This window comes from Nicotiana tabacum, chromosome 1 (genome assembly GCF_000715075.1).
Source record: "Nicotiana tabacum cultivar K326 chromosome 1, ASM71507v2, whole genome shotgun sequence".
Classification (NCBI taxonomy): domain Eukaryota; kingdom Viridiplantae; phylum Streptophyta; class Magnoliopsida; order Solanales; family Solanaceae; genus Nicotiana; species Nicotiana tabacum.
This window is the reverse complement of record NC_134080.1, coordinates 9,589,823-9,611,054: the sequence shown is the minus strand read 5'-3', so window position 1 is coordinate 9,611,054 and position 21,232 is coordinate 9,589,823. Positions and strand designations below refer to the sequence as shown.

Sequence of the window (21,232 nt, the reverse complement as noted above, 5' to 3'; positions counted from 1 at the left end):
TTGAGCGCTTCGCCTCGCTTAGCGGGCACTTCGATGCTATTATCAAGACTCCAATGAGCATAATCCTGAAGAGGCTACACTAAACAATTGAAATTTCACTTTAGCGTAAATTTTCTTTGTCCATATATTTGGTATTGGACTACACATACATATTTATAGTTTTTATCCATTTACGCCTTTTCTTCATTAAAGCTCATGCTTTATTTGCGCTTTGTGCTAAAAGCCCAACAGACATTTTTCTGCGCTTTTCGGCTTTGATAACACTGATGGATGTCATTAGCCATCACTGGTCAAACATGCTTTATCTAAGACAAAAAGATATAGGATAAAAGTTGAAACCACATTCATGATTCAACTTCAAAAGTTTACTATTATTACTGAAAGTTGGATTAGACCTGATAGGGAACCATCATATAAGATACAATAGGCTGTTGCTGAAAAGCTCAAACGAGTAGTAGAGAGCTTTGCTATGAACAATTACCAATAAAATTTTTACAAGCAAGCCTGAGATTCCCTAACTAGCCTTTTAATCAGTCCCCCCTGTACAGTAGTATGACCAATTTTTCACATCTGCCCTTCCTTGTATTTCAATCTGATGAAGAAAAGATCTATATGCCAAAAGTTTGCAAACCAGGAGCCCAAAAGAAAGTGTGTTCTTGGTACCTCTCTGTCATTCTGTGTCTCATGTAAGTGGAACCAAAATTATACACTTCTCTGAACCAGTCGAATTATACGTCATTGTAATATACTGCTGCATGGCTCCTTGGACGGTGATCTGGGGAGAACCAAAATAAACTAGATAGTCAAGGTATCAAGGGAGTCGTGGAAACCATAAGCAGATACTGTTACAGGTACAAGTAACTTACAATAGCAACTGACAGCGAAAAACATTAGTATCCTGCGACTGCCTTCTCCTTTCATCCGCTTCAAAACTTTTATTTGGCAAACTAGACTTTTTGGTATAGTTACTGTACAATTGTTCCAAGAGATATTTCAAGCGCATCCATCCTTTTTCAGGTGGCTTTTACAAGTTAAACCCCATTATCCCGACCAAATACTTGAAAGCCAGGATTCAGGTCAAACGATGGGCCCAATTTTACTTGATCCCTCAGGAGCTGCTGGGCAACCCTAAAACATTGAATAAAAATACGTTCCGGATCGCGGGTGCAATTTATGTGACGCAATCCAAAGACATGTTTTTAAACGATGTTCACATTGGATAAAATGGGATTGAGAAGTCCCTCGAAGCATGTCAGGATTCAGATCGTGACTAGTTTCACCATTAGGGTAAAAGCTTCTTTGGGCCCTTGGTGATGTTCCTACACCTTCTGATGAATAGGTTGTTGGCGTCATTAGGTTAAATAGTGGAACAGCACCACCGCCAACACTAAGAGGTGTTGCTGAACCAGATACAGCACAGGGGCTTGATATGGTGGAGGGGGAGAGTCTCCCACTCATATGCTTAGGTGATTGTCCGACGGCCTGAAATATCAAAAAACATGAAGTCAACCCGCTAAGCCCCAAGGAAAACAATGAGTTTAGCAATGATCAGCCAGAGTGTATATGCTTAATTTAAATCATGGTGCATACAGTCAGCAGAATGTTCACGAGTCCTAAAGATGGCAGATAACATCACTAGTCTCCAGAAATGATTAAGAGGAGTTCCCCAGACAGAGAGTATCGAGTGTTACTGACGGTACCTACCACAAATGTAAAAGACAAACCTTTTGAGAAAAAAATGTGTTTTCCCAAAGGAGCTAGTACCAAAGAGGTTTCATAGAACTGAACTTACACCGAAGGAAAATCTACTATTGCCCCAACAGACAATGACCCAACTACTCAGCGGGCAACCAACCAATGTTCATTTGCAAGTGCTTAAGTGATATGAGACCCTCAAAAGTTAATCATCCTTCTGAATTTGTTTTTGCGCATTTTTTTGGTTTCTGTAGCCTAATACCTTCAGACAGTAGAACTAATTTTGTCTGGAAGAACCGTCCATATCATTTCAGAATGTCCTATTCCTTAAAAGTCCTCAATTTCAAATACTAGGGAATGTTCAAATGCAGTAAAGTTGGTTGCAAAATCTTCTAATATAGGTAACTATAATTTCTTTATCAACCACAGCGAAACTCTAAGAAAAAATATCAAATTAGGGAATGTTCAAGAAGAAATCATAATGTCCTTGTGGAAGTCATGCTCACAGATAGACCAAAATCATGGAAGCAGGCACTAATGTGTAGCTTTTAGTTGCACTGGAATGGCAAGATTGCCAGATGCACAAAGAAGGAAACCTTACCACTGATCTCACAGTAGGCATGGATGGAGGTATTATTTCTGCAGGTTCAGGACTTAGAATGGGTCTTTCCACCGGAACGGTACTCCTGACAAAGGGATGTTCCAAGAGCTGAGAAGCTGTTGGACGATGTAGTGGATTGCGTTGTAGACATTGCCACACAAAATCCTTGCCCTCATCTGAGAGGTGGTAGGGGATCGCAGGAAGTTCCTTGCTGTTTCCAATTTTAAATATAGCAGCAACCTATTAAAAAAGAATTAGAAGCACAACAAAAATTGAAACTGTTTACTCTTGGGCCATCATACATATTTACTAACCCCCTCATACTGACTCCAAGGTGGTTTTGTCGTTGCCATCTCCAAAATTGTACATCCAAGGCTCCATATATCTACCGCAAGATTGCAACCACTTGAATTTTTAACAACCTGATTAACAAAATTTATGAAATGAATTAGTTGAAACACAGAGCTAAACATTGATGAGATAAGAGCTTGAGTAATATTAATGCAAACCTCAGGTGCCATCCAATAAGGACTTCCCTTGAAAGACAAAGGACAGTATTGACCAGTTATCTGCAAAATGTATCTGAGTTAGCCAAATATGACCTGTATAGAATTATGAACAAACAAACATTTCTTCCTAACACCAACAGTTGAAACTCAAAAATCTTACAAGACCAAATTTTTTTGGGGAAAGTGTACATGGAAGAGATATAAAGGAAATCCTCCTAGTCAAACAATAGAGGCCGGAACAGTTGTTATCCAGGTGCAACCTTAGAAAAATGCTGTAAACTTAGGATTCTTTGGCCAGAACTGAGACGATTATTTATTATCATAAAACATACGAAAAGTTGACCCACAATCACTTCAAAATTTATTGCTTCTGGAGTATTCCCACCTAAGACTGTAAAATTATCATGAATGGCCATATTTCAATTAAGTTACAATATAGCCTCCCAATTCCCAGAGTTAATAAGTATACACTCTTATGCAAATTTCAAGATATTCTATAGCTTTTGATTCTTCTTTTCACAAAATTGAAAACTCAAAACATCATATGATCCTTCTGCAGTTTCTCTAACTATTTTTAGGGAACTTTTGCAAGACTTCAGTATTCTCTCCCAAAAGGTTTAAAAATAATAACAATGAGTTCAATTTTACAAAGGGACAACAGCGATTGTTATTGACCTAAAAGGAAACCTACAGATAGCAGGAATAAGACAATCACAAAGCAGATCCTAGCACTGCCTAACTTTTGGCTTGCCCCACGCGTTTTGTAGAACACTTGACATAAGTAACAATAATGTTAGAGATGAAAAGTGCATTCCGACCCATATGCACAAAGTAGACAGACAAGAGTGTACTGCACAAAAAGATCATACATGTTTTGCCATCCCAAAATCTGCCAATTTAACGCGGCCACTTGGGTCAACCAGTATGTTTGCCCCTTTAATATCTCTGAACAAAATATAAAACTACATGTCAGCCATTAGACATATTAAGATAGGGGCTCTAAGAAAATCAATGGCAAAAAAAAAAAACATGTATATTGCCCACAAGTACTTTTTCAACAATACACCTACCTATGCACTGTGTTTTTAGCATGCAAATATGCTAGCCCAGACAAAATTTGCTTGGTGTAACTTTGAATTGCTAGCTCACCCAACTGACCATATTCTTGAAGAATTTTATAGATTGAACCACAAGAGACATACTCAAGGTATATGTATAGTTTGTCATCTACCTGTAGATGAAATTGAACGAGGCATTTAAGGCAATCTATATCATCATTTAAGGGAATCATGAGATTAAGTGCAAACTGTAACATATTCAAAAATAAAATCATGATTGTTGATATCCTGAATAACCTGAGAATAAAATGTTGGAGCTTATCAAACAAAATTTTGGGCACACCGTACTTAGTCAACTTTGATCTTTTTGAACAACTTTCTTTAAATAAAGAAAACATTTTATGATTAATTATGACAAGCATGATGCCAGTAGTAACCACTTTAAGAAACTTACCGACTCAGATCCATAATATTGCACGATATTTGGATGGCGCAACCGACTTAGCAGTGATATTTCCTACAAAATATTGCTCAAGTTATGGTTTCAAGAAGATAAATTATGAAGTCAACAACAGAAACACGATGATAATTTTCAAAATAATAATAATAGCATATTGCTTCTTTTTGTTTTTTATTTAGCTTCAATTAAGTACTTCGTGTGAAAACATTTATCCCATAAAAATTCTGTATAGAGCATAAGTATAGTCCGGAGAAGCAAATTTAGATATTTCTTAAAAGTAACTCACTTGTCCAAGTTGCTGTGCACTCTCTCTCGACTTAGCATCATCTGAAAAAAGTGTTACTTCCTTCATTGCACACATCTCACCACTTTCACTGCATATTGTAATCAAATATGCTTTAAAATTAGTGTCTGTTTTGAAAAGATAAAATAATGATACAAGAAGAACTCCATTAGTTTGCTAACTCCACCTCCAGTGGATCATCATTAAAGTAATCTAATGTTAGCATGCGTAAAAATCTCAAGCAAAAATGCAGGAAGGAATATTAAAAGCACATTGAAGGTAAACTTTATAAGAAACAATGGTAAAGTATCGATTACCATCCCAGCTACTGACCTGTTAAAACCAAGGTACACATGTCCAAATGTGCCTCTGCCAATCAGACGTCCTTTCTTCCATCGTGACCCTGGGATTGGAGGATTTTCTGTCCTACCAGGACTTCGCAGAATTGCAGGAGCCACTGAATATGGAGAAAAATGAGAATGAGGGATTGATATGGGAGGAAGAGGCAGCCGGTGACTTTGTTGTTTTCCATCATCAAGCCAGGCTATGGAAGATTCAGCCGATGTCCCACCAGATCGAGGATGCAAAGGAGTTACAGCACCACTATGTATCCTAGAGCCAGGAGCAGGACTAGTCATTCTGGGGCTAGGTACAGGTGAACACTCAGGACTACACCTGCTGTGTGGCCAAAAGGGCTGTGCTGACATATCACCTCCAATTGAATTTTGTCCTGAATTCTGGACTGAACCTGGACTAGAGCAGTGCCCTGATCCTAATAAGGTTATGTCTCCATGTGGCTTCCCTAGCCAGAAACCAAAGTTCATGACCGGTTCATGCCCAAATACCCTCATGGGACTTCTTGAAGGACTTGACATCGAGCTGTCAGGAGCACTATAGATAACACCATGATGAGGAATCTGTAAGTCTGCCACATGAGAGTTTAAAAGCCTCTGTCTAGGAGATGTAGGGATCACCTGATTGTTAGACAAAAGATTAGCTGACTTCAACATCTCTCCTGGACTTGCTTTGAATGCAATAGGAGATTGAACCTTCTGCTTCAAACTACATAAACATTGAGTTTATTTGTTAGAAATTCTAAAAAAAGAAACTCTTAAGAACTACTGTGTATCAAATTGGAAGCTGGGACAGCACATTGTATCAATTTGTGCTTACCTGGAAGGACTATTCAAGGCAGTTCTGCTCCCGTTTTCACAATCAGATGTTTGGGGGCTAAGAAGCCGTGAGTCAGCAGGGTCATCACTGTCACTGGAGCTGTCACATGAAACAGAAGCAGTTGGTAAGTCCTTGTCAACCCCTGTAGCAGCTGGTCCATTTGGAGGATGCCTAGGCATGGGAAGAGGCAAAGTCAATGATGGCTTGGAGTCTCCACTGGTCACTGATTTTATGGATGCACTGTTCGCAGAGTCGACAAGATGTACATTAGAAAAGTGACCCTCAGGAAGGGGAAGTGGTTGAGAAGAAGTCCTATCAACAAAGCTCTGACAGCATGAAGCTGGCGTAGAAGGTGATGGTGACCTGGAAACCCTTGATTGAGAACCCTTTTCTGAAATAATATCATTACATCGTCTTCGAGATGATCCAGATTTACCACTTGATTTTTCCTCAGTGAAAATCTTCAGTTTCCTACTTATTGTATCAATGAAACGTTCCTTCTTGGATTTCGTCCTTACATCCTTAGATGAAGACTTACCCCACCATGAACGCATTGCTAAATGAGATTATCGTGAGCAAGGACAGTCAACTGTAGTGTATACCAAAACTTAGCTGAATAAAACCAGCTAAATAACTAAATCCTATGAGGAGTTCCTTTGAATATGCCTTTATGTCATAGAAGCGCTCATAGTGATTAGTCCAGTCCTCAAAGAGCATCAAAGTTCATTTCTAACCAATGCATGCACCTACAACCATTAAACAACTTAGAGATTAAAATTTCTACAATTTAGACAGGGATGTAGATGCAATATATGAGTTATGTTAACAAGCACTATACCTATGGCTGTCTGCAAGAGAAAATGGGCTAATCAACAGCACCCTTCAGCTGTTTATGTCTTTGCAAGCATGAACAGGTAGAAGACAACCAAAGTATTCGGCATGTTAATAATTATCAAGTAAAATGTTCAGCAACCTAACAATTTGAGTTCAACAAGTTCATCCAATTTAATTTGCACAATCTCCATGTGGGGGGTGGGGGGTGGGGGGAACAGAAATTAGTGATCCATCTCTAAAGCATTAATGAAACCAGGGGATAGCTCTAAATACAGATTAAACAGAAACTCAACTGAAAGCACTCCAATCATCGGCCTCCACAATTTCTAAGAGTATAATCATTCAGGAGTATATCTTACAATGCTTCAAAAGGCTTAGAAGTCAGTCTTGACTCCTTATAGCACAGCAACTCAAACGAAATTACCATCACACCAGACATCTCATATAGCAGATACATCCTCCTAAGCTCCCCGAGAATGAAATCAAAATGCAAACCTCTTTGTTACCTGGAATGCATGGAAACAAGTATTACATGCATGCAAATTATGATGCTAACAAATTTACTTAGAAAAAAGAAAAAGGAAATATGATGCTAACAAGTGCTAATAATAGATGACCTGAATATTTTTCATAATGCTTCCTAGTGGATGTGCTCACATGTGCTAACTGAAGTAGTTATCCAGAAAAGGTTTCCTGAGCATATCTGTATGCATCTGTGTGTACATGCGCGTGTATGTCACACCATTAGGCACACAATCACAACAATAGACTTCTATAAATAATAAACTTTTTTTTTCAAATTCACCTGAAACTGAAATTATTAGACTTGCAAAGAACATGATTTTCCCATATTTTAGCTGCAGAAGCAATAAGTTAAAATCTGATCACAGAACAGGATAAAACCTTAACCACCCACTAATTGCAAATAAAATACAATTACATGCATATATTTTTCTGTAATACTGTAATGCATATGTACATTAAAGTGAGGTCAACTTAAAACTAGGCTGACTTATGCAAAAGTCAAAGTGATAATTTACTTACCAGGTTAGCAAGAAAGTGCTCGAGCAGCATACCAAAACGAAAAAGGGAACACAAAAGTCAAAGCCCTAAATTTTATGACTTGTGAAGACAAAACTTGCCTGAATTTCACCTGTGGAAGCAATCAAAATCAATTCTTGATCAATAAACAAAAATAGCTCAAAATGAAACCATCGACACCTACTAATTGCAAATAAACTCCAACCATTCTTGACTTGCAAAGATAAAAAAAAAAAAATCACTGAATTTAAGCAGTGGAAACAATCAAAAATCCATTTTGATCCATAAACAATTCTAAAAAAAGGCTCAAATGAAACCTTAAATACCCACTAACAGTAAATAAAACACAATTATGTGCATAAATCACCGTAAAAACTAAGTCAAAACCCTAATTTCTTGGACTTCAAAATTTTCCTAAAATTTAAGCAAGTGGAAGCAATCAAAATCCATTCTTGATCCATAAATAAAATAATTAAACAAGCTCAAATGAAACCTTAAATATATCCATTAATGCAAATAAAAAAACAGAATTATGTACATAAATCAGTATAATTAGTATACGTTAAAGTGAAGTAAACAGAATCTGAGCTGACTTATGAAAAAAAGTCAAAGCCCCAATAATTTAGTAACTTACGGGGTCTGGAAGAAAGTACCGGAATATCATCCCGACCCGCGCCCGACCCGAACTCAAATGGGTCTTTTGTGGCGCCGGTTGCCGGAGAATGAAATTAAAGTGAAGTGATGAAAGGATTGATTGAAGAGAGTGTAGTGTGCATGGAGAAAAGGCTAAGCAGCAAATTCAGCAGTACATGCTGAAGGTTTTAAATTAACATATATACCCCTGTCAGTTTTAAAAGTCAAATGTCTTTGAGTTGACTTCATTTTTAAACTCAAATGAGTTGACTTTTTTTTTTCTTCCTTTTTCAAGAAAATAATTTCTATATTTGTATGAGCTAAATCCCGAAAAAGTTGCTTTTTTGAATATTTCTGAATTTAATTTTCAAATTTTCGTGTTGATCCTTTTCCTAAGCCGAGGGTCTTCCGAAGATAGTCTCTCTGTCTTCTTGAAGGTAGGATAAAGTCTGCGTATATTCTACCCTTCCCAGATTCACTTGTGGAATTACACTGGGTTTGTTGTTATTGTTGTTGTTGTTGTTGTTGTTGTTGTTGTTGTTGTGTTGATCTTTTACCTTATCACGTTCGATTATCAACTTTATGCTTGTAGCTTATGGGTTCACGTAAATCTAGTAAATTTTCAGCAAACCCTACATATATATTAATATATTAATCAAATTATTGGCTTTGAACTTAATTATTACTATTAAATTTAACTTGAAATTGCTACAAGAACTATAGAGTTCAAGTATTGAATCCGTCTCAAAACATTACCATGGAAAAGAATAACGTGAGACAATTATGGAATTTACCTATTTGTTTAGCAAGACACATATCTTATGCAACTAAGTTTATTGGACTTGCTATAATTCTTCAACTAACTGAACGGCAACTGAACTTAGAATTAAAAACAAAGGCTATATGTTGACAATTGCTGAAGATAGGGGTGGGGATCACTTATCAGTTGCCATTGACTGTTTTAGTTTGAAATTATTTTGATGGTAAAGTAGAGCACTTGGACAAATGCACATATTCATTGTGTCGTTATGCCCGGGTTGTGGGGCTCTCAACCATATGGACATTTCAATGTGCTTATCCGCGCATGGCCCTGAGATATGGATTTGTACTTTTGGTGATCTTTCGAATGACCTTGCAGTACTTTCCCTCTTAATCCACCACACGCCCTTACATGAATGTTAAGTAGAACGCAGCTAAAGAGGAGGGGATGTTCCTGCAACACCATCTACCCTTTTCAAATCAAATGAGCCGCGAACTAGGAAAAGGGCAACCCGGTGCACTGAGCCCCGTTATGTATAGGGTCCGGGGAAGGGTCGGATCACAAAAGTGTTGATTGTCAAAAGTCCCACATCGGTGGGTGATAATTTGGGGTTGAAAATTTTTCCCTATAAAAGGAGGCCTAATGTTTAGGATTTAAACACACCTCTCATTTGCCTTCTTACCTTCTTAAGGCATTTGTATCTTCTCTCTTTAGTATTATTTCATTTGTATTTTTGGAGTGGAATAAAATATTGGTTGTGTCCGAGGAGTAGGCAAAACTAGCCGAACCTCATAAATTCTGGTGTTCCTTTTATTGTTGCTTTATTGTCTTATTTATTATTTGGTGGCTGTCATAATTTTTGGTATAATAGTTGTGACTTATTCACACTATATACATTTGGCTTCCTCAACAATTGGTATCAGAGCCAAGGTACTGTCTAAGTATGCTCTGTGGTTGCAGCATAGTCTGATCTTCCACATCAGAAAAGATTTATCTTGGTAACTGAGTCAAGGTTCTGTCTGAGTATGCTCTGTGGTTGCAGCTTAGTCTGATCTTCCACACCAGAAAGGAAATAATTTTGATTTTTGTCGTCAGCTATTAAATAATATTTGTGTCAAAGATGGGAGACAATAAACAAGAAGAATCTACATCAAATGTCAACAATACGTCATCATTGCCATCTTCGCTTATGACAAGAATTGTGTCAAATGAGAAATTTGCGGTAGAAATTTTTGACGGATCAGGACATTTTGGGATGTGGCAAGGCGAGGTTCTAGATGTCCTTTTTCAATAAGGGCTAGATCTTGCCATTGAAGAAAAAAGACCAGATGTTATTGGAGAAGAAGATTGGATAATTATCAACCGTGTTGTTTGCGGTACCATTCGATCCTACCTTGCTAGAGAGCAGAAATATCCATACACAAAGGAAACTTCTGCAAGTAAATTATGGAAAGCACTGGAGGATAAATTTTTGAAGAAAAACAGTTAAAATAAATTGTACATGAAGAAGAGACTGTTTCGCTTCACCTATGTTCTTGGTACCACAATGAACGAACATATCACCAGTTTCAATAAGTTGGTCACAGATTTACAAAATATAGATGCAATTTTTGATGATGGTGACTTGACCTTGATGTTATTGGGGTCACTTCCTGATGAGTACGAGCACCTTGAAACTACTCTACTCCATGTGAATGACGAAATTTTTCTTAGAGAAGTTTGTTCGGCTTTGTATAGCTATGAACAAAGAAAGGGAGAAAAACAAAAGGGCGGAGAAGGAGAAGCAGTAGTTGTGAGGGATCATCCTCAAAATCAAATGTGGACAAAGAAGGGAAGATCCAAGTCAAGATCTAAACTCAGCAAAGATGAATGTGCCTTTTGTCGAGAAAAGGGGCACTGGAAGAAAGACTGTCCGAAGTTGAAGAATAAGGCCAAACATAACAATGGAAAGGCCATTATGGATTCAAATGTAGCTGATTGTGATGATTCAGACTTCTCATTAGTTACAACAGAGTCATCAACATCATCAGACATATGGTTGATGGACTCGGCTTGTAGCTATCATATGTGTCCCAACAGGGACTGGTTCGTGGAATTTCAAGAAGGAGAATATAGAGTCATCCACACAGCGGATAACAACCCTCTTACCTCATATTGCATTGGTTCAATACGATTAAGGAACCATGATAGAATGATCAGAACATTAACAGATGTTCGATATGTACCGGATTTGAAGAAGAATCTCATCTCTGTGGGAGCCCTAGAATCAAAAGGGTTCAAAATCATTGCAAAAAATGGAGTGATGAGAGTATGCTCCGGTGCACTAGTGGTAATGAAGGCTAATCGGAAGAATAATAATATGTACCGCTATCGTGGCAGTACAGTTATTGGGACAGCGACAGTGACATCCAGTGACGACAAAGAGGCAGAAGCAACCAAGCTATGGCACATGCGCTTGGGACATGCTGGAGGAAAATCCTTGAAAACTCTATCAGATCAAGGATTGTTAAAAGGAGTAAAAGCTTGCAACTTGGAGTTTTTTGAGCATTGTGTACACTCTGATGTTTGGGGTCTTTCCAAAACACCTTCATTGGGTGGGAAGCACTATTTTGTTACCTTTGTTGATGATTTTTCCCGAAGAGTGTGGGTGTATACAATGAAGAGCAAAGATGGGGTGTTGGGAATTTTTCTCAAATGGAAGACGATGGTGGAGAATCAAACAGACAAGAGGATCAAGTGTATTCGCACGGACAATAGAGGTGAAAACAAAAATGATCATTTCAATAAGGTTTGTGAAAATGATGGCATCATCCGACACTTCACTGTCAGACATACACCACAACAGAATAGAGTGGCAGAACGTATGAACCGGACCTTGCTGGAGAAGGTACGGTGTATGTTGTCCAATGCTGGCTTGGGCAAAGAATTTTGGGCTGAGATAGTTACATATGCATGCCACCTCATCAATCGCTTACCATCTGTTGCTGTTGATGGCAAGACACCATTTGGAAAATGGTATGGAAAGCCTGCTGTAGATTATGACTTTGCACGTGTTTGGCTCAACTGCATATTATCATGTGACAGAGTCAAAATTGGATCCAAAGGCAAAGAAGGCTATTTTTATGGGAATTACTTCTAGAGTCAAAGGATATCGCGTATGGTGTCCTATGACAAAGAAAGTAATATTCAACAGGGATGTTACCTTTGATGAATCTGCTATGGTAAATAAGGTAACAGAAGATACCAAACAAAATGAAGGTGCTTCTAAGCAGGTGGAGTTTGAAGGAAAATTTATTTTTCCTACACAAGAAGCAGAGGAGGAAACAAATGAAAATTACCCTCTGGAAGGAGATCCAGTAGAGTAGATTCCAACTCAGGAACCTCAACAACTTGAATCAATAGCAACCAGCAGGCCAAAAAGAACAATAACGAAACATGTTCGTCTCATAGAGACGGTTGCTTGTGCAGCCTCAATTGTAGCTGGTGATGTTCCTACCACTTATAAAGACGCAGTCCAAAGTTCAGAAGAAGATAAGTGGAGGATTGTCATAAATGATGAAATACAGTCCCTTCATCAGAATTATACATGGAGATTGGCCAATCTCCCGAAGGGAAAGAAAGCAATTGGATGCAATTGGTGGCCAAAGGATATGCTCAAAAGGAGGGAATTGATTACAGTGAAGTGTTTTCTCCAGTTGTAAAACATTCCTCCATTAGAATTATGTTGGCTTTAGTAGCACAATTGGATTTGGAACTAGTTCAGATGGATGTAAAAATTGCGTTTTTACATGAAAACTTGGAGGGGAAAATCTACATGACTCAGCCAGAAGGATTCAAAGTTGCTAGAAAAGAAAATATGATGTGCAAACTTGAAAAATTGTTGTACGGATTGAAATAATCTTCTAGACAATGGTACAAGCGATTTGACAAGTTTATGTTGCAACAAGGGTACAAGAGAAGCAAATACGATCATTGTGTGTATTTGCGCAAGCTTAAAGATGGTTCCTTTATATATCTTCTCCTATATGTTGATGATATGTTGATAGCTTCCAAGAATTCGGAAGAAATTGATAAGTTGAAGATTCAACTGAAGAAGGAGTTCGAGATGAAGGATCTGGGTGAGGCAAAGAAAATTCTTGGCATGGAGATAATAAGAGATAGACGTTCAAAGAAACTCTGTTTATCTCAGAAAGAATATTTGAAAAGAATACTACAACGTTTTGGCATAGATGAAAAAACTAAGCCAGTTAGTACTCCACTTGCTCCCCATTTTAAGCTTAGTACTACTATATCGCCAAAAGATGAAGCTGAACGAGAGTATATGTCAAAGGTACCATACGCAAATGCTGTTGGTAGCTTGATGTATGCAATGGTCTGTACGAGACCTGACATTTCACAAGTTGTTGGAGTTATTACACTTGATAACAACTAGGTCGGAAATCCAAATTAAAGTAAGAATTTGAGAAGTAAATGCAGAAGCAATAACAACAAGGAATTGAACAACTAGAATTAAAGAGATGAAAATAAAGGATATGGGAAGAATTCAAGGAAAGAATTCCAAGAACTTCCAAGAACGCAAGTTCTATAGCCTTGACAAGATCAAAGTAACAACGTCTTGATTTATGGAAGAAATCAAACGCCTTTACTTAAAAAGCAAATCAAAACAATAGATTCGGATCTTTATCACTTTACGAGTAACTTGAGACAACAATTAATAACTAGTATTAATCGCCTTCTAAGAATAACACAAAGGAATCAAAGATATCATAAAAGAGAAGTAATCTTACTACCTTGAACTAAGAACTAGTAAAGGTTGAAAGATAAATCTCAAAGCACAAGTAACAAAGGTTCAAAAGAACTCTCAAAGTATGATATACTTAATCAATAATTGTTGTGTCTTATGAATGAGAAGAACTCTTTATTTATAGGAGTTAAAAGCACTTAAAATAATGTAGGGGGTTGCTAAAAAGTCATCTAAATTAGGTAGGGGGCTGCTAGGGGTCACAATAACCATCAAACTTAGGTAGGTGGCTCCTAAGGGGTAACAAAAGCCATCAAAATTAAGTGGGGGGCAGCCAAATCCTTTTGGGGCAGATTTGGGCCTTAAAACTATTAGTTTGGGTCATTGGTTTGGACTCCAATTGGGCTCCTTTTGAAACGCCCCCTTTGGACCTCTTTTAAGGTCATTTTGAGCCCTATTGGTGGACTTCAAGGGCTGATTTGGTAACCCAATTTTCCTCCTCTTGGACTTCAATTTGGACTACCAAATAATTGTAAAACTTGGACAATTCATCTCTTTTGGGCTTGAGCTCTTCCTCTACAATTAAAAGCTTCTTTATTTGCCATTGAAGTCTAGCAACCTTAGTTTGCAACTCTTTAGCTTGAGATCTTGTATATGGCCTTGGAGCTTCCAAAACTCTATCCTTGTCCTTGATGCTATCACCTAGCCAATTCACATCCTTTATCCTTGAGCTCTTCCTCCCAATTAATAACTTCTTCATTTGCACTTGAAGTCTAATAATCTTGTTTTGTAATTTTTTAGCTTGACATCTTATTAAAGGCCATCTTTGAGATTCAAAAGCTTCATCCCTATCCTTGAATAGAGTTGAGCTTCCTAGGATGCTATCATTCCCCTCTTCTTGAAGAAAATTCGTCCTCGAATTTTGACCTTGCAAGAAAAAGAAAACACGCACTAGTAAATGGTATCCACTAATCTGAAAAAATAGTAGGAATAAAATAAGATAGTGACAATGTGTCCATTTAACCCAATCAATCCTAATAGGTATAAATACTCCCTTATAAAGCATATGGACATCATCATCCCAATAAAATTTATGTCTACCTAGATTAATACAATAAAAACCTCTCTTAGATGCACCATGCAATGGAACTTGCAATTCGATCTTGTCGGTACGACAGTCCATGAGTATACATGACAAAGAATTATAAAAGAGTGACTACACATCCATTTAATATAAGTACCTTTACCACATTTATCAAACAAGATACATTCATGATATAGACTACTAACTACAATTACAAATCTCATGGATTCCTCTACATGAAAGAGTATTTGATCACCAGTATTACAACAATCATGCATATCCTCTTTACTAGAAACAAATACTTTTACAAGCTTACAATGAACATGACTTGAAGAATGACTCCCCATCACATAACAAAGATCACATTCTAGCACTTTAGCACATGAAAACTCATTAGCCACTTGAATAAGATAAGAAGAAATATTTAACTCATTCGCAAGCCTCTTCTTAGAAATTCCATGCCTCTTTCCACCAAGTTGGAATAAGTAATCATCTATGTCATACACAATTTCAAAAGGAAGCGAATTACTCTTACACATTAACTTAGATATTATAGTTAATGACTTGATGTGCATCAAAATATCATCATCTACAAAAATTATAAAGTCACCAATATAAGAAATAAGAGTGTAATTCATTACCTCCAAAAATACCTTAGGTGTTCTAGAAAGACCAAGAATGCAAATAAACCAATTATACATACCATACTTGGACTTATTTACCAATGGAACATCATCACCTTGTATTCTTTTATGCAATGGCTCCACCTTAGCAATGCTTTTAGGCAACTCCATGTCATAACCCTGTAAATAAGAATCGAAATAGTCAAAAGGTTTAATAACAAAGAATTTAATCAAGCTTTTGTCTTCCACCATCCAACAAGAATTGATATTTCCGAATTTATGTTGGAATCCAATTGGATCTTTTGCCACCATCTCTTGCGCCTCACCACTCCTTTCAAAAGGTATTTCATCACGTGGCTGCACAAAATCACAAGAACTAAAACAAGAAAGAGTTAATGGGTTAGGAAGTAAAGAAACTTTTTTCTTGCTTACACTCTCTTTGGCTTTTATCGCAAGACTAATGTTTTCCTCACCCTTAGCCTCTTTTCTCTCACTAAAGAGTTCTTTTCCTTCACTCAATCTCTCTTGTTTTTCTCTCTCTACCTCACAGACTTTGTTTTCTCTTATTGCTTTCTCTCTTTTCTTTTTTCTCAAGATCATTGTTTACCTCACTTGACATCCCACTCTTTTTACTCAAGACAACCTCTCCTTTTTCCTCTCTTGGAATGTCAACATGCACTCCCTTACTCCTCTCATTCTTTTCTCTCTCGTATTTTTCCATATTCTCTTTAACAATCTTTTCATCTGCACAAATTTGTGAGGGAGTCAAAGGTCCAAGACTGAGTTTCTTCCCATTAACCTCAAAAGAGTATCTATTTTTTTGATACTATATGAAGCACTTCTATAGATATTCCATGGCCTTCCCAACAAGATATGAAAACGATTCATGGGAATGACATCACACCAAATCATATACTCATACCTTCCAATAGAGAATGGTAATAACACTCTTTTATCTACCTTTACTCCTTTCAACATGTAGGGATTAATATGTTCAACACAAAGCAAGTTCAATTTCTCAACCATATAAGTGCTAATTAAGTTATAGTTAAATGCTTTGTCAATTCTAAGGGTATAGATTGTAGACATCACTTTAGCTCTTGTTTGCAAATAACTTTACCATTGTCTTCTTTCCATTCGATATATTGTAATATCGACCTTTCAAGTTGTTGAGTCATAGATCTACTCCTTCCACTGCAACTACCTATTTAAGATATCTTGAAATAGATTAAAGGAAATATGTATCTTTCAAATTTGGCTTCTTTGTTTTTTTTCCAATTGTTCTCTCATACACTTTACCCTTTTGTTTCTCTCGAAATAACCTTTGAACAAAATACTTTATATATTTATAGTTAAACCAACTCGTATGAAGTTCTTAGTAGTAAAATTCAGATTTTTGGGGAACTAATGAAAGAAAAACCAAATCCTAAAACTATTAGGCTCGGTTGAAACATGACGCGAACAAAAAGGAAATGATTATATGTTTAGATTAGAAAGAGTAAGAAAATCTAGGATCCCCTCTTCTTGTTTCCTTTGTTAATTTTTGGTAACAAGCTAGATACAAAAGAAATATCCCGGAGAGCACGCAATTCTATTTTTTGTTCTAAAAACTGATTTTCGTTTTTTTTTAAATTTTTTTTCTTTTCTTTTCTTTGCTCTTAGTATTCAAGAAATCCCAAGACTTACCAAGAACGAAATCTTGATAAAACTGCTCTGATACCACTTGATAACAACTAGGTCGAGAATCCAAATTAGAGTAAGAATTTAAGAAGTAAATGCGGAAGCAATAACAATAAGGAATTGAACAATTAGAATTAAAGAGATGAAAATAAAAGATATGGGACGAATTCAAGGAAAGAATTCCAAGAACTTCCAAGAATGCAAGTTCTATAGCCTTGACAAGATCAAAGTAACAACGTCTTTGAGAGTTCTTTTGAACCTTTATTACTTGTGCTTTGAGATTTATCTTTCAACCTTTACTAGTTCTTAGTTCAAGGTAGTAAGATTACTTCTCTTTTATGATATCTTTGATTCCTTTGTGGTATTCTTAGAAGGCGATTAATACTAGTTATTAATTGTTGTGTCAAGTTACTCGTAAAGTGGTCAAGATCCGAATCTATTGTTTTGATTTGCTTTCTAAGTAAAGGCGTTTGATTTCTTCCATAAATCAAGACGTTGTTACTTTGACCTTGTCAAGGCTATAGAACTTGCGTTCTTGGAATTGTTGCGGAAGCCAAATGTATATAGTGTGAATAAGTCACAACTACTATACCAAAAATTATGACAGCCACCAAATAATAAATAAGAGATAGACGTTCAAAGAAACTCTGTTTATCTCAGAAAGAATATTTGAAAAGAATACTACAACATTTTGGCATAGATGAAAAGACTAAGCCAGTTAGTACTCCACTTGCTCCCCATTTTAAGCTTAGTACTATTATGTCGCCAAAAGATGAAGCTAAGCTGAGTACTACTATGTCGCCAAAAGATGTAGCTGAACGAGAGTATATGTCAAAGGTACCATACGCAAATGCTGTTGGTAGCTTGATGTATGCAATGGTCTGTACGAGACCTGACATTTCACAAGCTGTTGGAGTTATTAGCAGATATATGCATAATCCAGGAAAGGAGCATTGGCAAGCTGTGAAGTGGATTCTACGGTATATTCATAATACTGTAGATGTTGGGTTAGTTTTTGAGCAGGAATGCAATCAGTCTGTAGTTGGATACTGTGACTCAGATTTTGCGGGTGATCTGGACAAACGAAGATCAACTACTGGTTATGTGTTTACTTTTGCAAAGGCACCAGTTAGTTGGAAGTCTACTTTGCAGTCAACAGTTGCTTTGTATACAACAGAGGCAGAGTACATGGCTATTACAGAGGCTGTAAATGAGGCAATTTGGCTTCAAGGATTGCTAAAGGAGCTTGGTGTTGAACAAAAAAGTATCACAATTTTTTGTAATAGTCAAAGTGCTATTCAATTAGCGAAGAACCAAGTTTATCATGCAAGGACGAAGCACATTGATGTTCGGTATCATTTTGTACGAGAAATCATAGAAGAAGGTGGAGTCACGGTGAAGAAAATTCATACTACAGAGAATCATGTTGATATGCTGACAAAGGTGGTGACTGCGGTCAAGTTTCAACATTGTTTGGATTTGATCAACATTGTTGAACACTGAAAATTGAAGATGAAGACACAACCAAAATTTTTTATTGAGAGAAAATTGAATATATAGAATTTTGCCAAGGTGGAGATTTGTTGATTGTCAAAAGTCCCACATCGGTGGGTGACAATTTGGGGTTGAGAATTTTTCCCTATAAAAGGAGGCCTAATGTTTAGGATTTAAACACACCTCTCATTTACATTCTTACCTTCTTAAGGCATTTGTATCTTCTCTCTTTAGTATTATTTCACTTGTATTTTTGGAGTGGAATAAAATATTGGTTGTGTCCGAGGAGTAGGCAAAATTAGCCGAACCTCGTAAATTCTGGTGTTCCTTTTATTGTTGCTTTATTGTCTTATTTATTATTTGGTGGTTGTCATAATTTTTGGTATAGTAGTTGTGACTTATTCACACTATATACATTTGGCTTCCGCAACACCAATAACTCCAATGCGTTCAGCTAGTAAGGATAGTTGGGGGAAACAACATAAAATCTTTCCCTGCTTGTAAGCCTTATGTAGCCTTACAAGCAGGGAAAGATTTTCCTGAATCCATAAACCATTACCTGGTACGCCACCCTTATTCTTAAAAATATCACAGTAGTAAACTGTATAAGTGCTACAAGTACCTCTACTTCCACATCTATCATTCATACAACTGAGGAATACATATTTCATGCATCTTTAGATGAGATTTCACATCTTGAATGTATGGTTTATAGTGATATATTTAGTCGTTGGACTTCGCGACAACTTCTATTTTGGTACTATACAAGAAACATATAGTGATGGATTAAAATATAGAAAGTTCGAAGAAATTAGGAGCGAATATGCCTGCAGTTAACATTGGGATAATGTAAGGTTGGCTCTATGCATACCACTTACCTAGGGCTACCTTTGGGTTCTATGCACAAAGATGAAACTCTTAGTACATCTCTCTGAGAGGTAGATTAACTGTGATTAAAAATATATTTAACAATTTCTTAGGATCGAAATTTTTTTGGTGTCATGCGGAATCTAGCAAAGCAAACATTGAATGATAATAAACCGTACAACAAAAGAGAAATCTACCAAAAGAGACAAACATTTAATGTGGTTCGGTCAATAACCTACGTCCACGACGGAGATGAGCAATTCACTATAATAAAAGAGTACAAAATATCGAGAGAACAACCTCACGAAGAGGCAAACACAAGTGATACACTAACACTTGTCCCGTAAAGTTCTCCCCCTAAACACAACTCTCAAACCCCATATATATGGCTACATTGTGAATGCTACTGAATGAGAAGAAGGGATCCTCAATTTATAGAAGTCCAAACCTTTTCCTACAAGAAAAAAGACTAGCCAAATATTGGAGATTTATAATTTTCTTCTACAAAAAGAAAAATTTAATTAAGGTAATTATATTGCCCTTTTCCTTCAACAAATAGGAAAACCAAATATGGTAAAAAAATTGTGGCAAACACCTAACAATTCTCCCTCTTGGCCTGAATTTTCTGACAAAATAAACTTGATCCACCTTCTTCACATAGCCTTCAACAGGTCACATCTTCAAATCTCCACCACAAAGTTTGTCTCAACGTGCATAGCACACCGATCAAATTTCTCAAACAAAAATCATGATTATCGTCAAATATGTTGCGGCTAGAACTGAACCCGCCAAGATGAACCTATCTTGAACCTCGCTCTGATACCACTTGTTATGATCGAAAAAATCAGGTGTCATGCGGAAGCTAGCAAAACAAATCTTGAATGACAATAAACCATCAGCCAAAGGCCCAATGGCCTAATCCTATTCTCTTTTGGTTTCCATTCCTATTTGCAATTGGATTTGGTTTATTCCTATTTAGAGTGAGTTTTGGCTTTAAGAGAAAGCACCACTCATGATCTATAAATAGGATAACCTTGGAGAATTATTTTATGCTCATTTACAAGTCTTTGAAAGACTTAAGCACATAAGAGTAGTTTTTGAGAGAGCTTTCGTCAAGAGAGAAGAGAGAAGAAAAATATTTGTTTTGCTGCATATTTATATTCCGACCAGCCAACCTTCATATCACGTGTTTTGATTTTTTAACCGTTGGATCGAGCTGCAATTCTGACTAAGTGTTCGTAACATCTTGGTATTAAATTTGAACGGTGGAGATCGGATTTTGAAGCTCGTATCATCTGATTTAGAGCCTCAAACACCAACTTTGTTTTTGCATAATATATTCTTTCTTCAATTGATTAATTGTTGCTCTTGTTGCTGTTGTTGCTCCGTGTTTGGCACTTGTTGTGCAGCCAATTTGGAGAACTTTTGTTACCCTCTTATTGTTATAGTGGAGCTTTTTTGGATCTTGCTGATCCCGTGGGTTTTACCTTCGATTTGAAGGGGTTTTCACGTTAACATTTGGTGTTCTTTATCTTCTTTATTTTAGGGTTTGCCTCTTCCTCGACATAACACAATTTACTTGTGCTATTTGAAGGGGAGCCTTGGAGCAATGACAAAGTTATCTTCATGTGACTGATAGACCTATCAGTCATGAGTTCGAGTCGTGGAATCAGCCACAGATGCTTGCATCAGGATA

General features: G+C 36.9%; 1 protein-coding gene across 11 annotated transcripts; it reads right to left on the bottom strand.

Moving 5' to 3' along the window:
• Window positions 1-321: 321 nt before the first annotated feature.
• On the bottom strand, window positions 322-8,463 carry LOC107799573 (mitogen-activated protein kinase kinase kinase YODA-like). 11 transcript variants are annotated; one of them, XR_012701213.1, is made up of 17 exons: window positions 8,289-8,461; window positions 7,658-7,766; window positions 7,419-7,470; window positions 7,231-7,326; window positions 6,973-7,119; window positions 6,618-6,675; window positions 5,780-6,525; window positions 4,940-5,668; window positions 4,610-4,697; window positions 4,318-4,380; window positions 3,876-4,036; window positions 3,675-3,750; window positions 2,806-2,865; window positions 2,611-2,718; window positions 2,297-2,536; window positions 867-1,482; window positions 322-775 (listed from the first exon to the last, which is right to left on the bottom strand). XR_012701213.1 is itself a non-coding variant. In XM_075234376.1 (15 exons), exons 6-15 carry the CDS (start codon window positions 6,331-6,333, stop codon window positions 1,129-1,131), a joined length of 2,433 nt encoding a protein of 810 aa, XP_075090477.1. In that variant the 5' UTR covers window positions 6,334-6,525; window positions 6,618-7,119; window positions 7,231-7,326; window positions 7,419-7,470; window positions 7,658-7,766; window positions 8,289-8,461; the 3' UTR covers window positions 322-1,128. The 11 variants fall into 11 exon arrangements, 3 of the variants coding, with proteins under 3 accessions (XP_075090477.1, XP_075090538.1, XP_075090567.1); XR_012701209.1 differs by having other exon boundaries at window positions 6,618-7,119; XR_012701219.1 differs by lacking the exon at window positions 6,618-6,675.
• Between the last annotated feature and the right edge of the window lie 12,769 nt (window positions 8,464-21,232).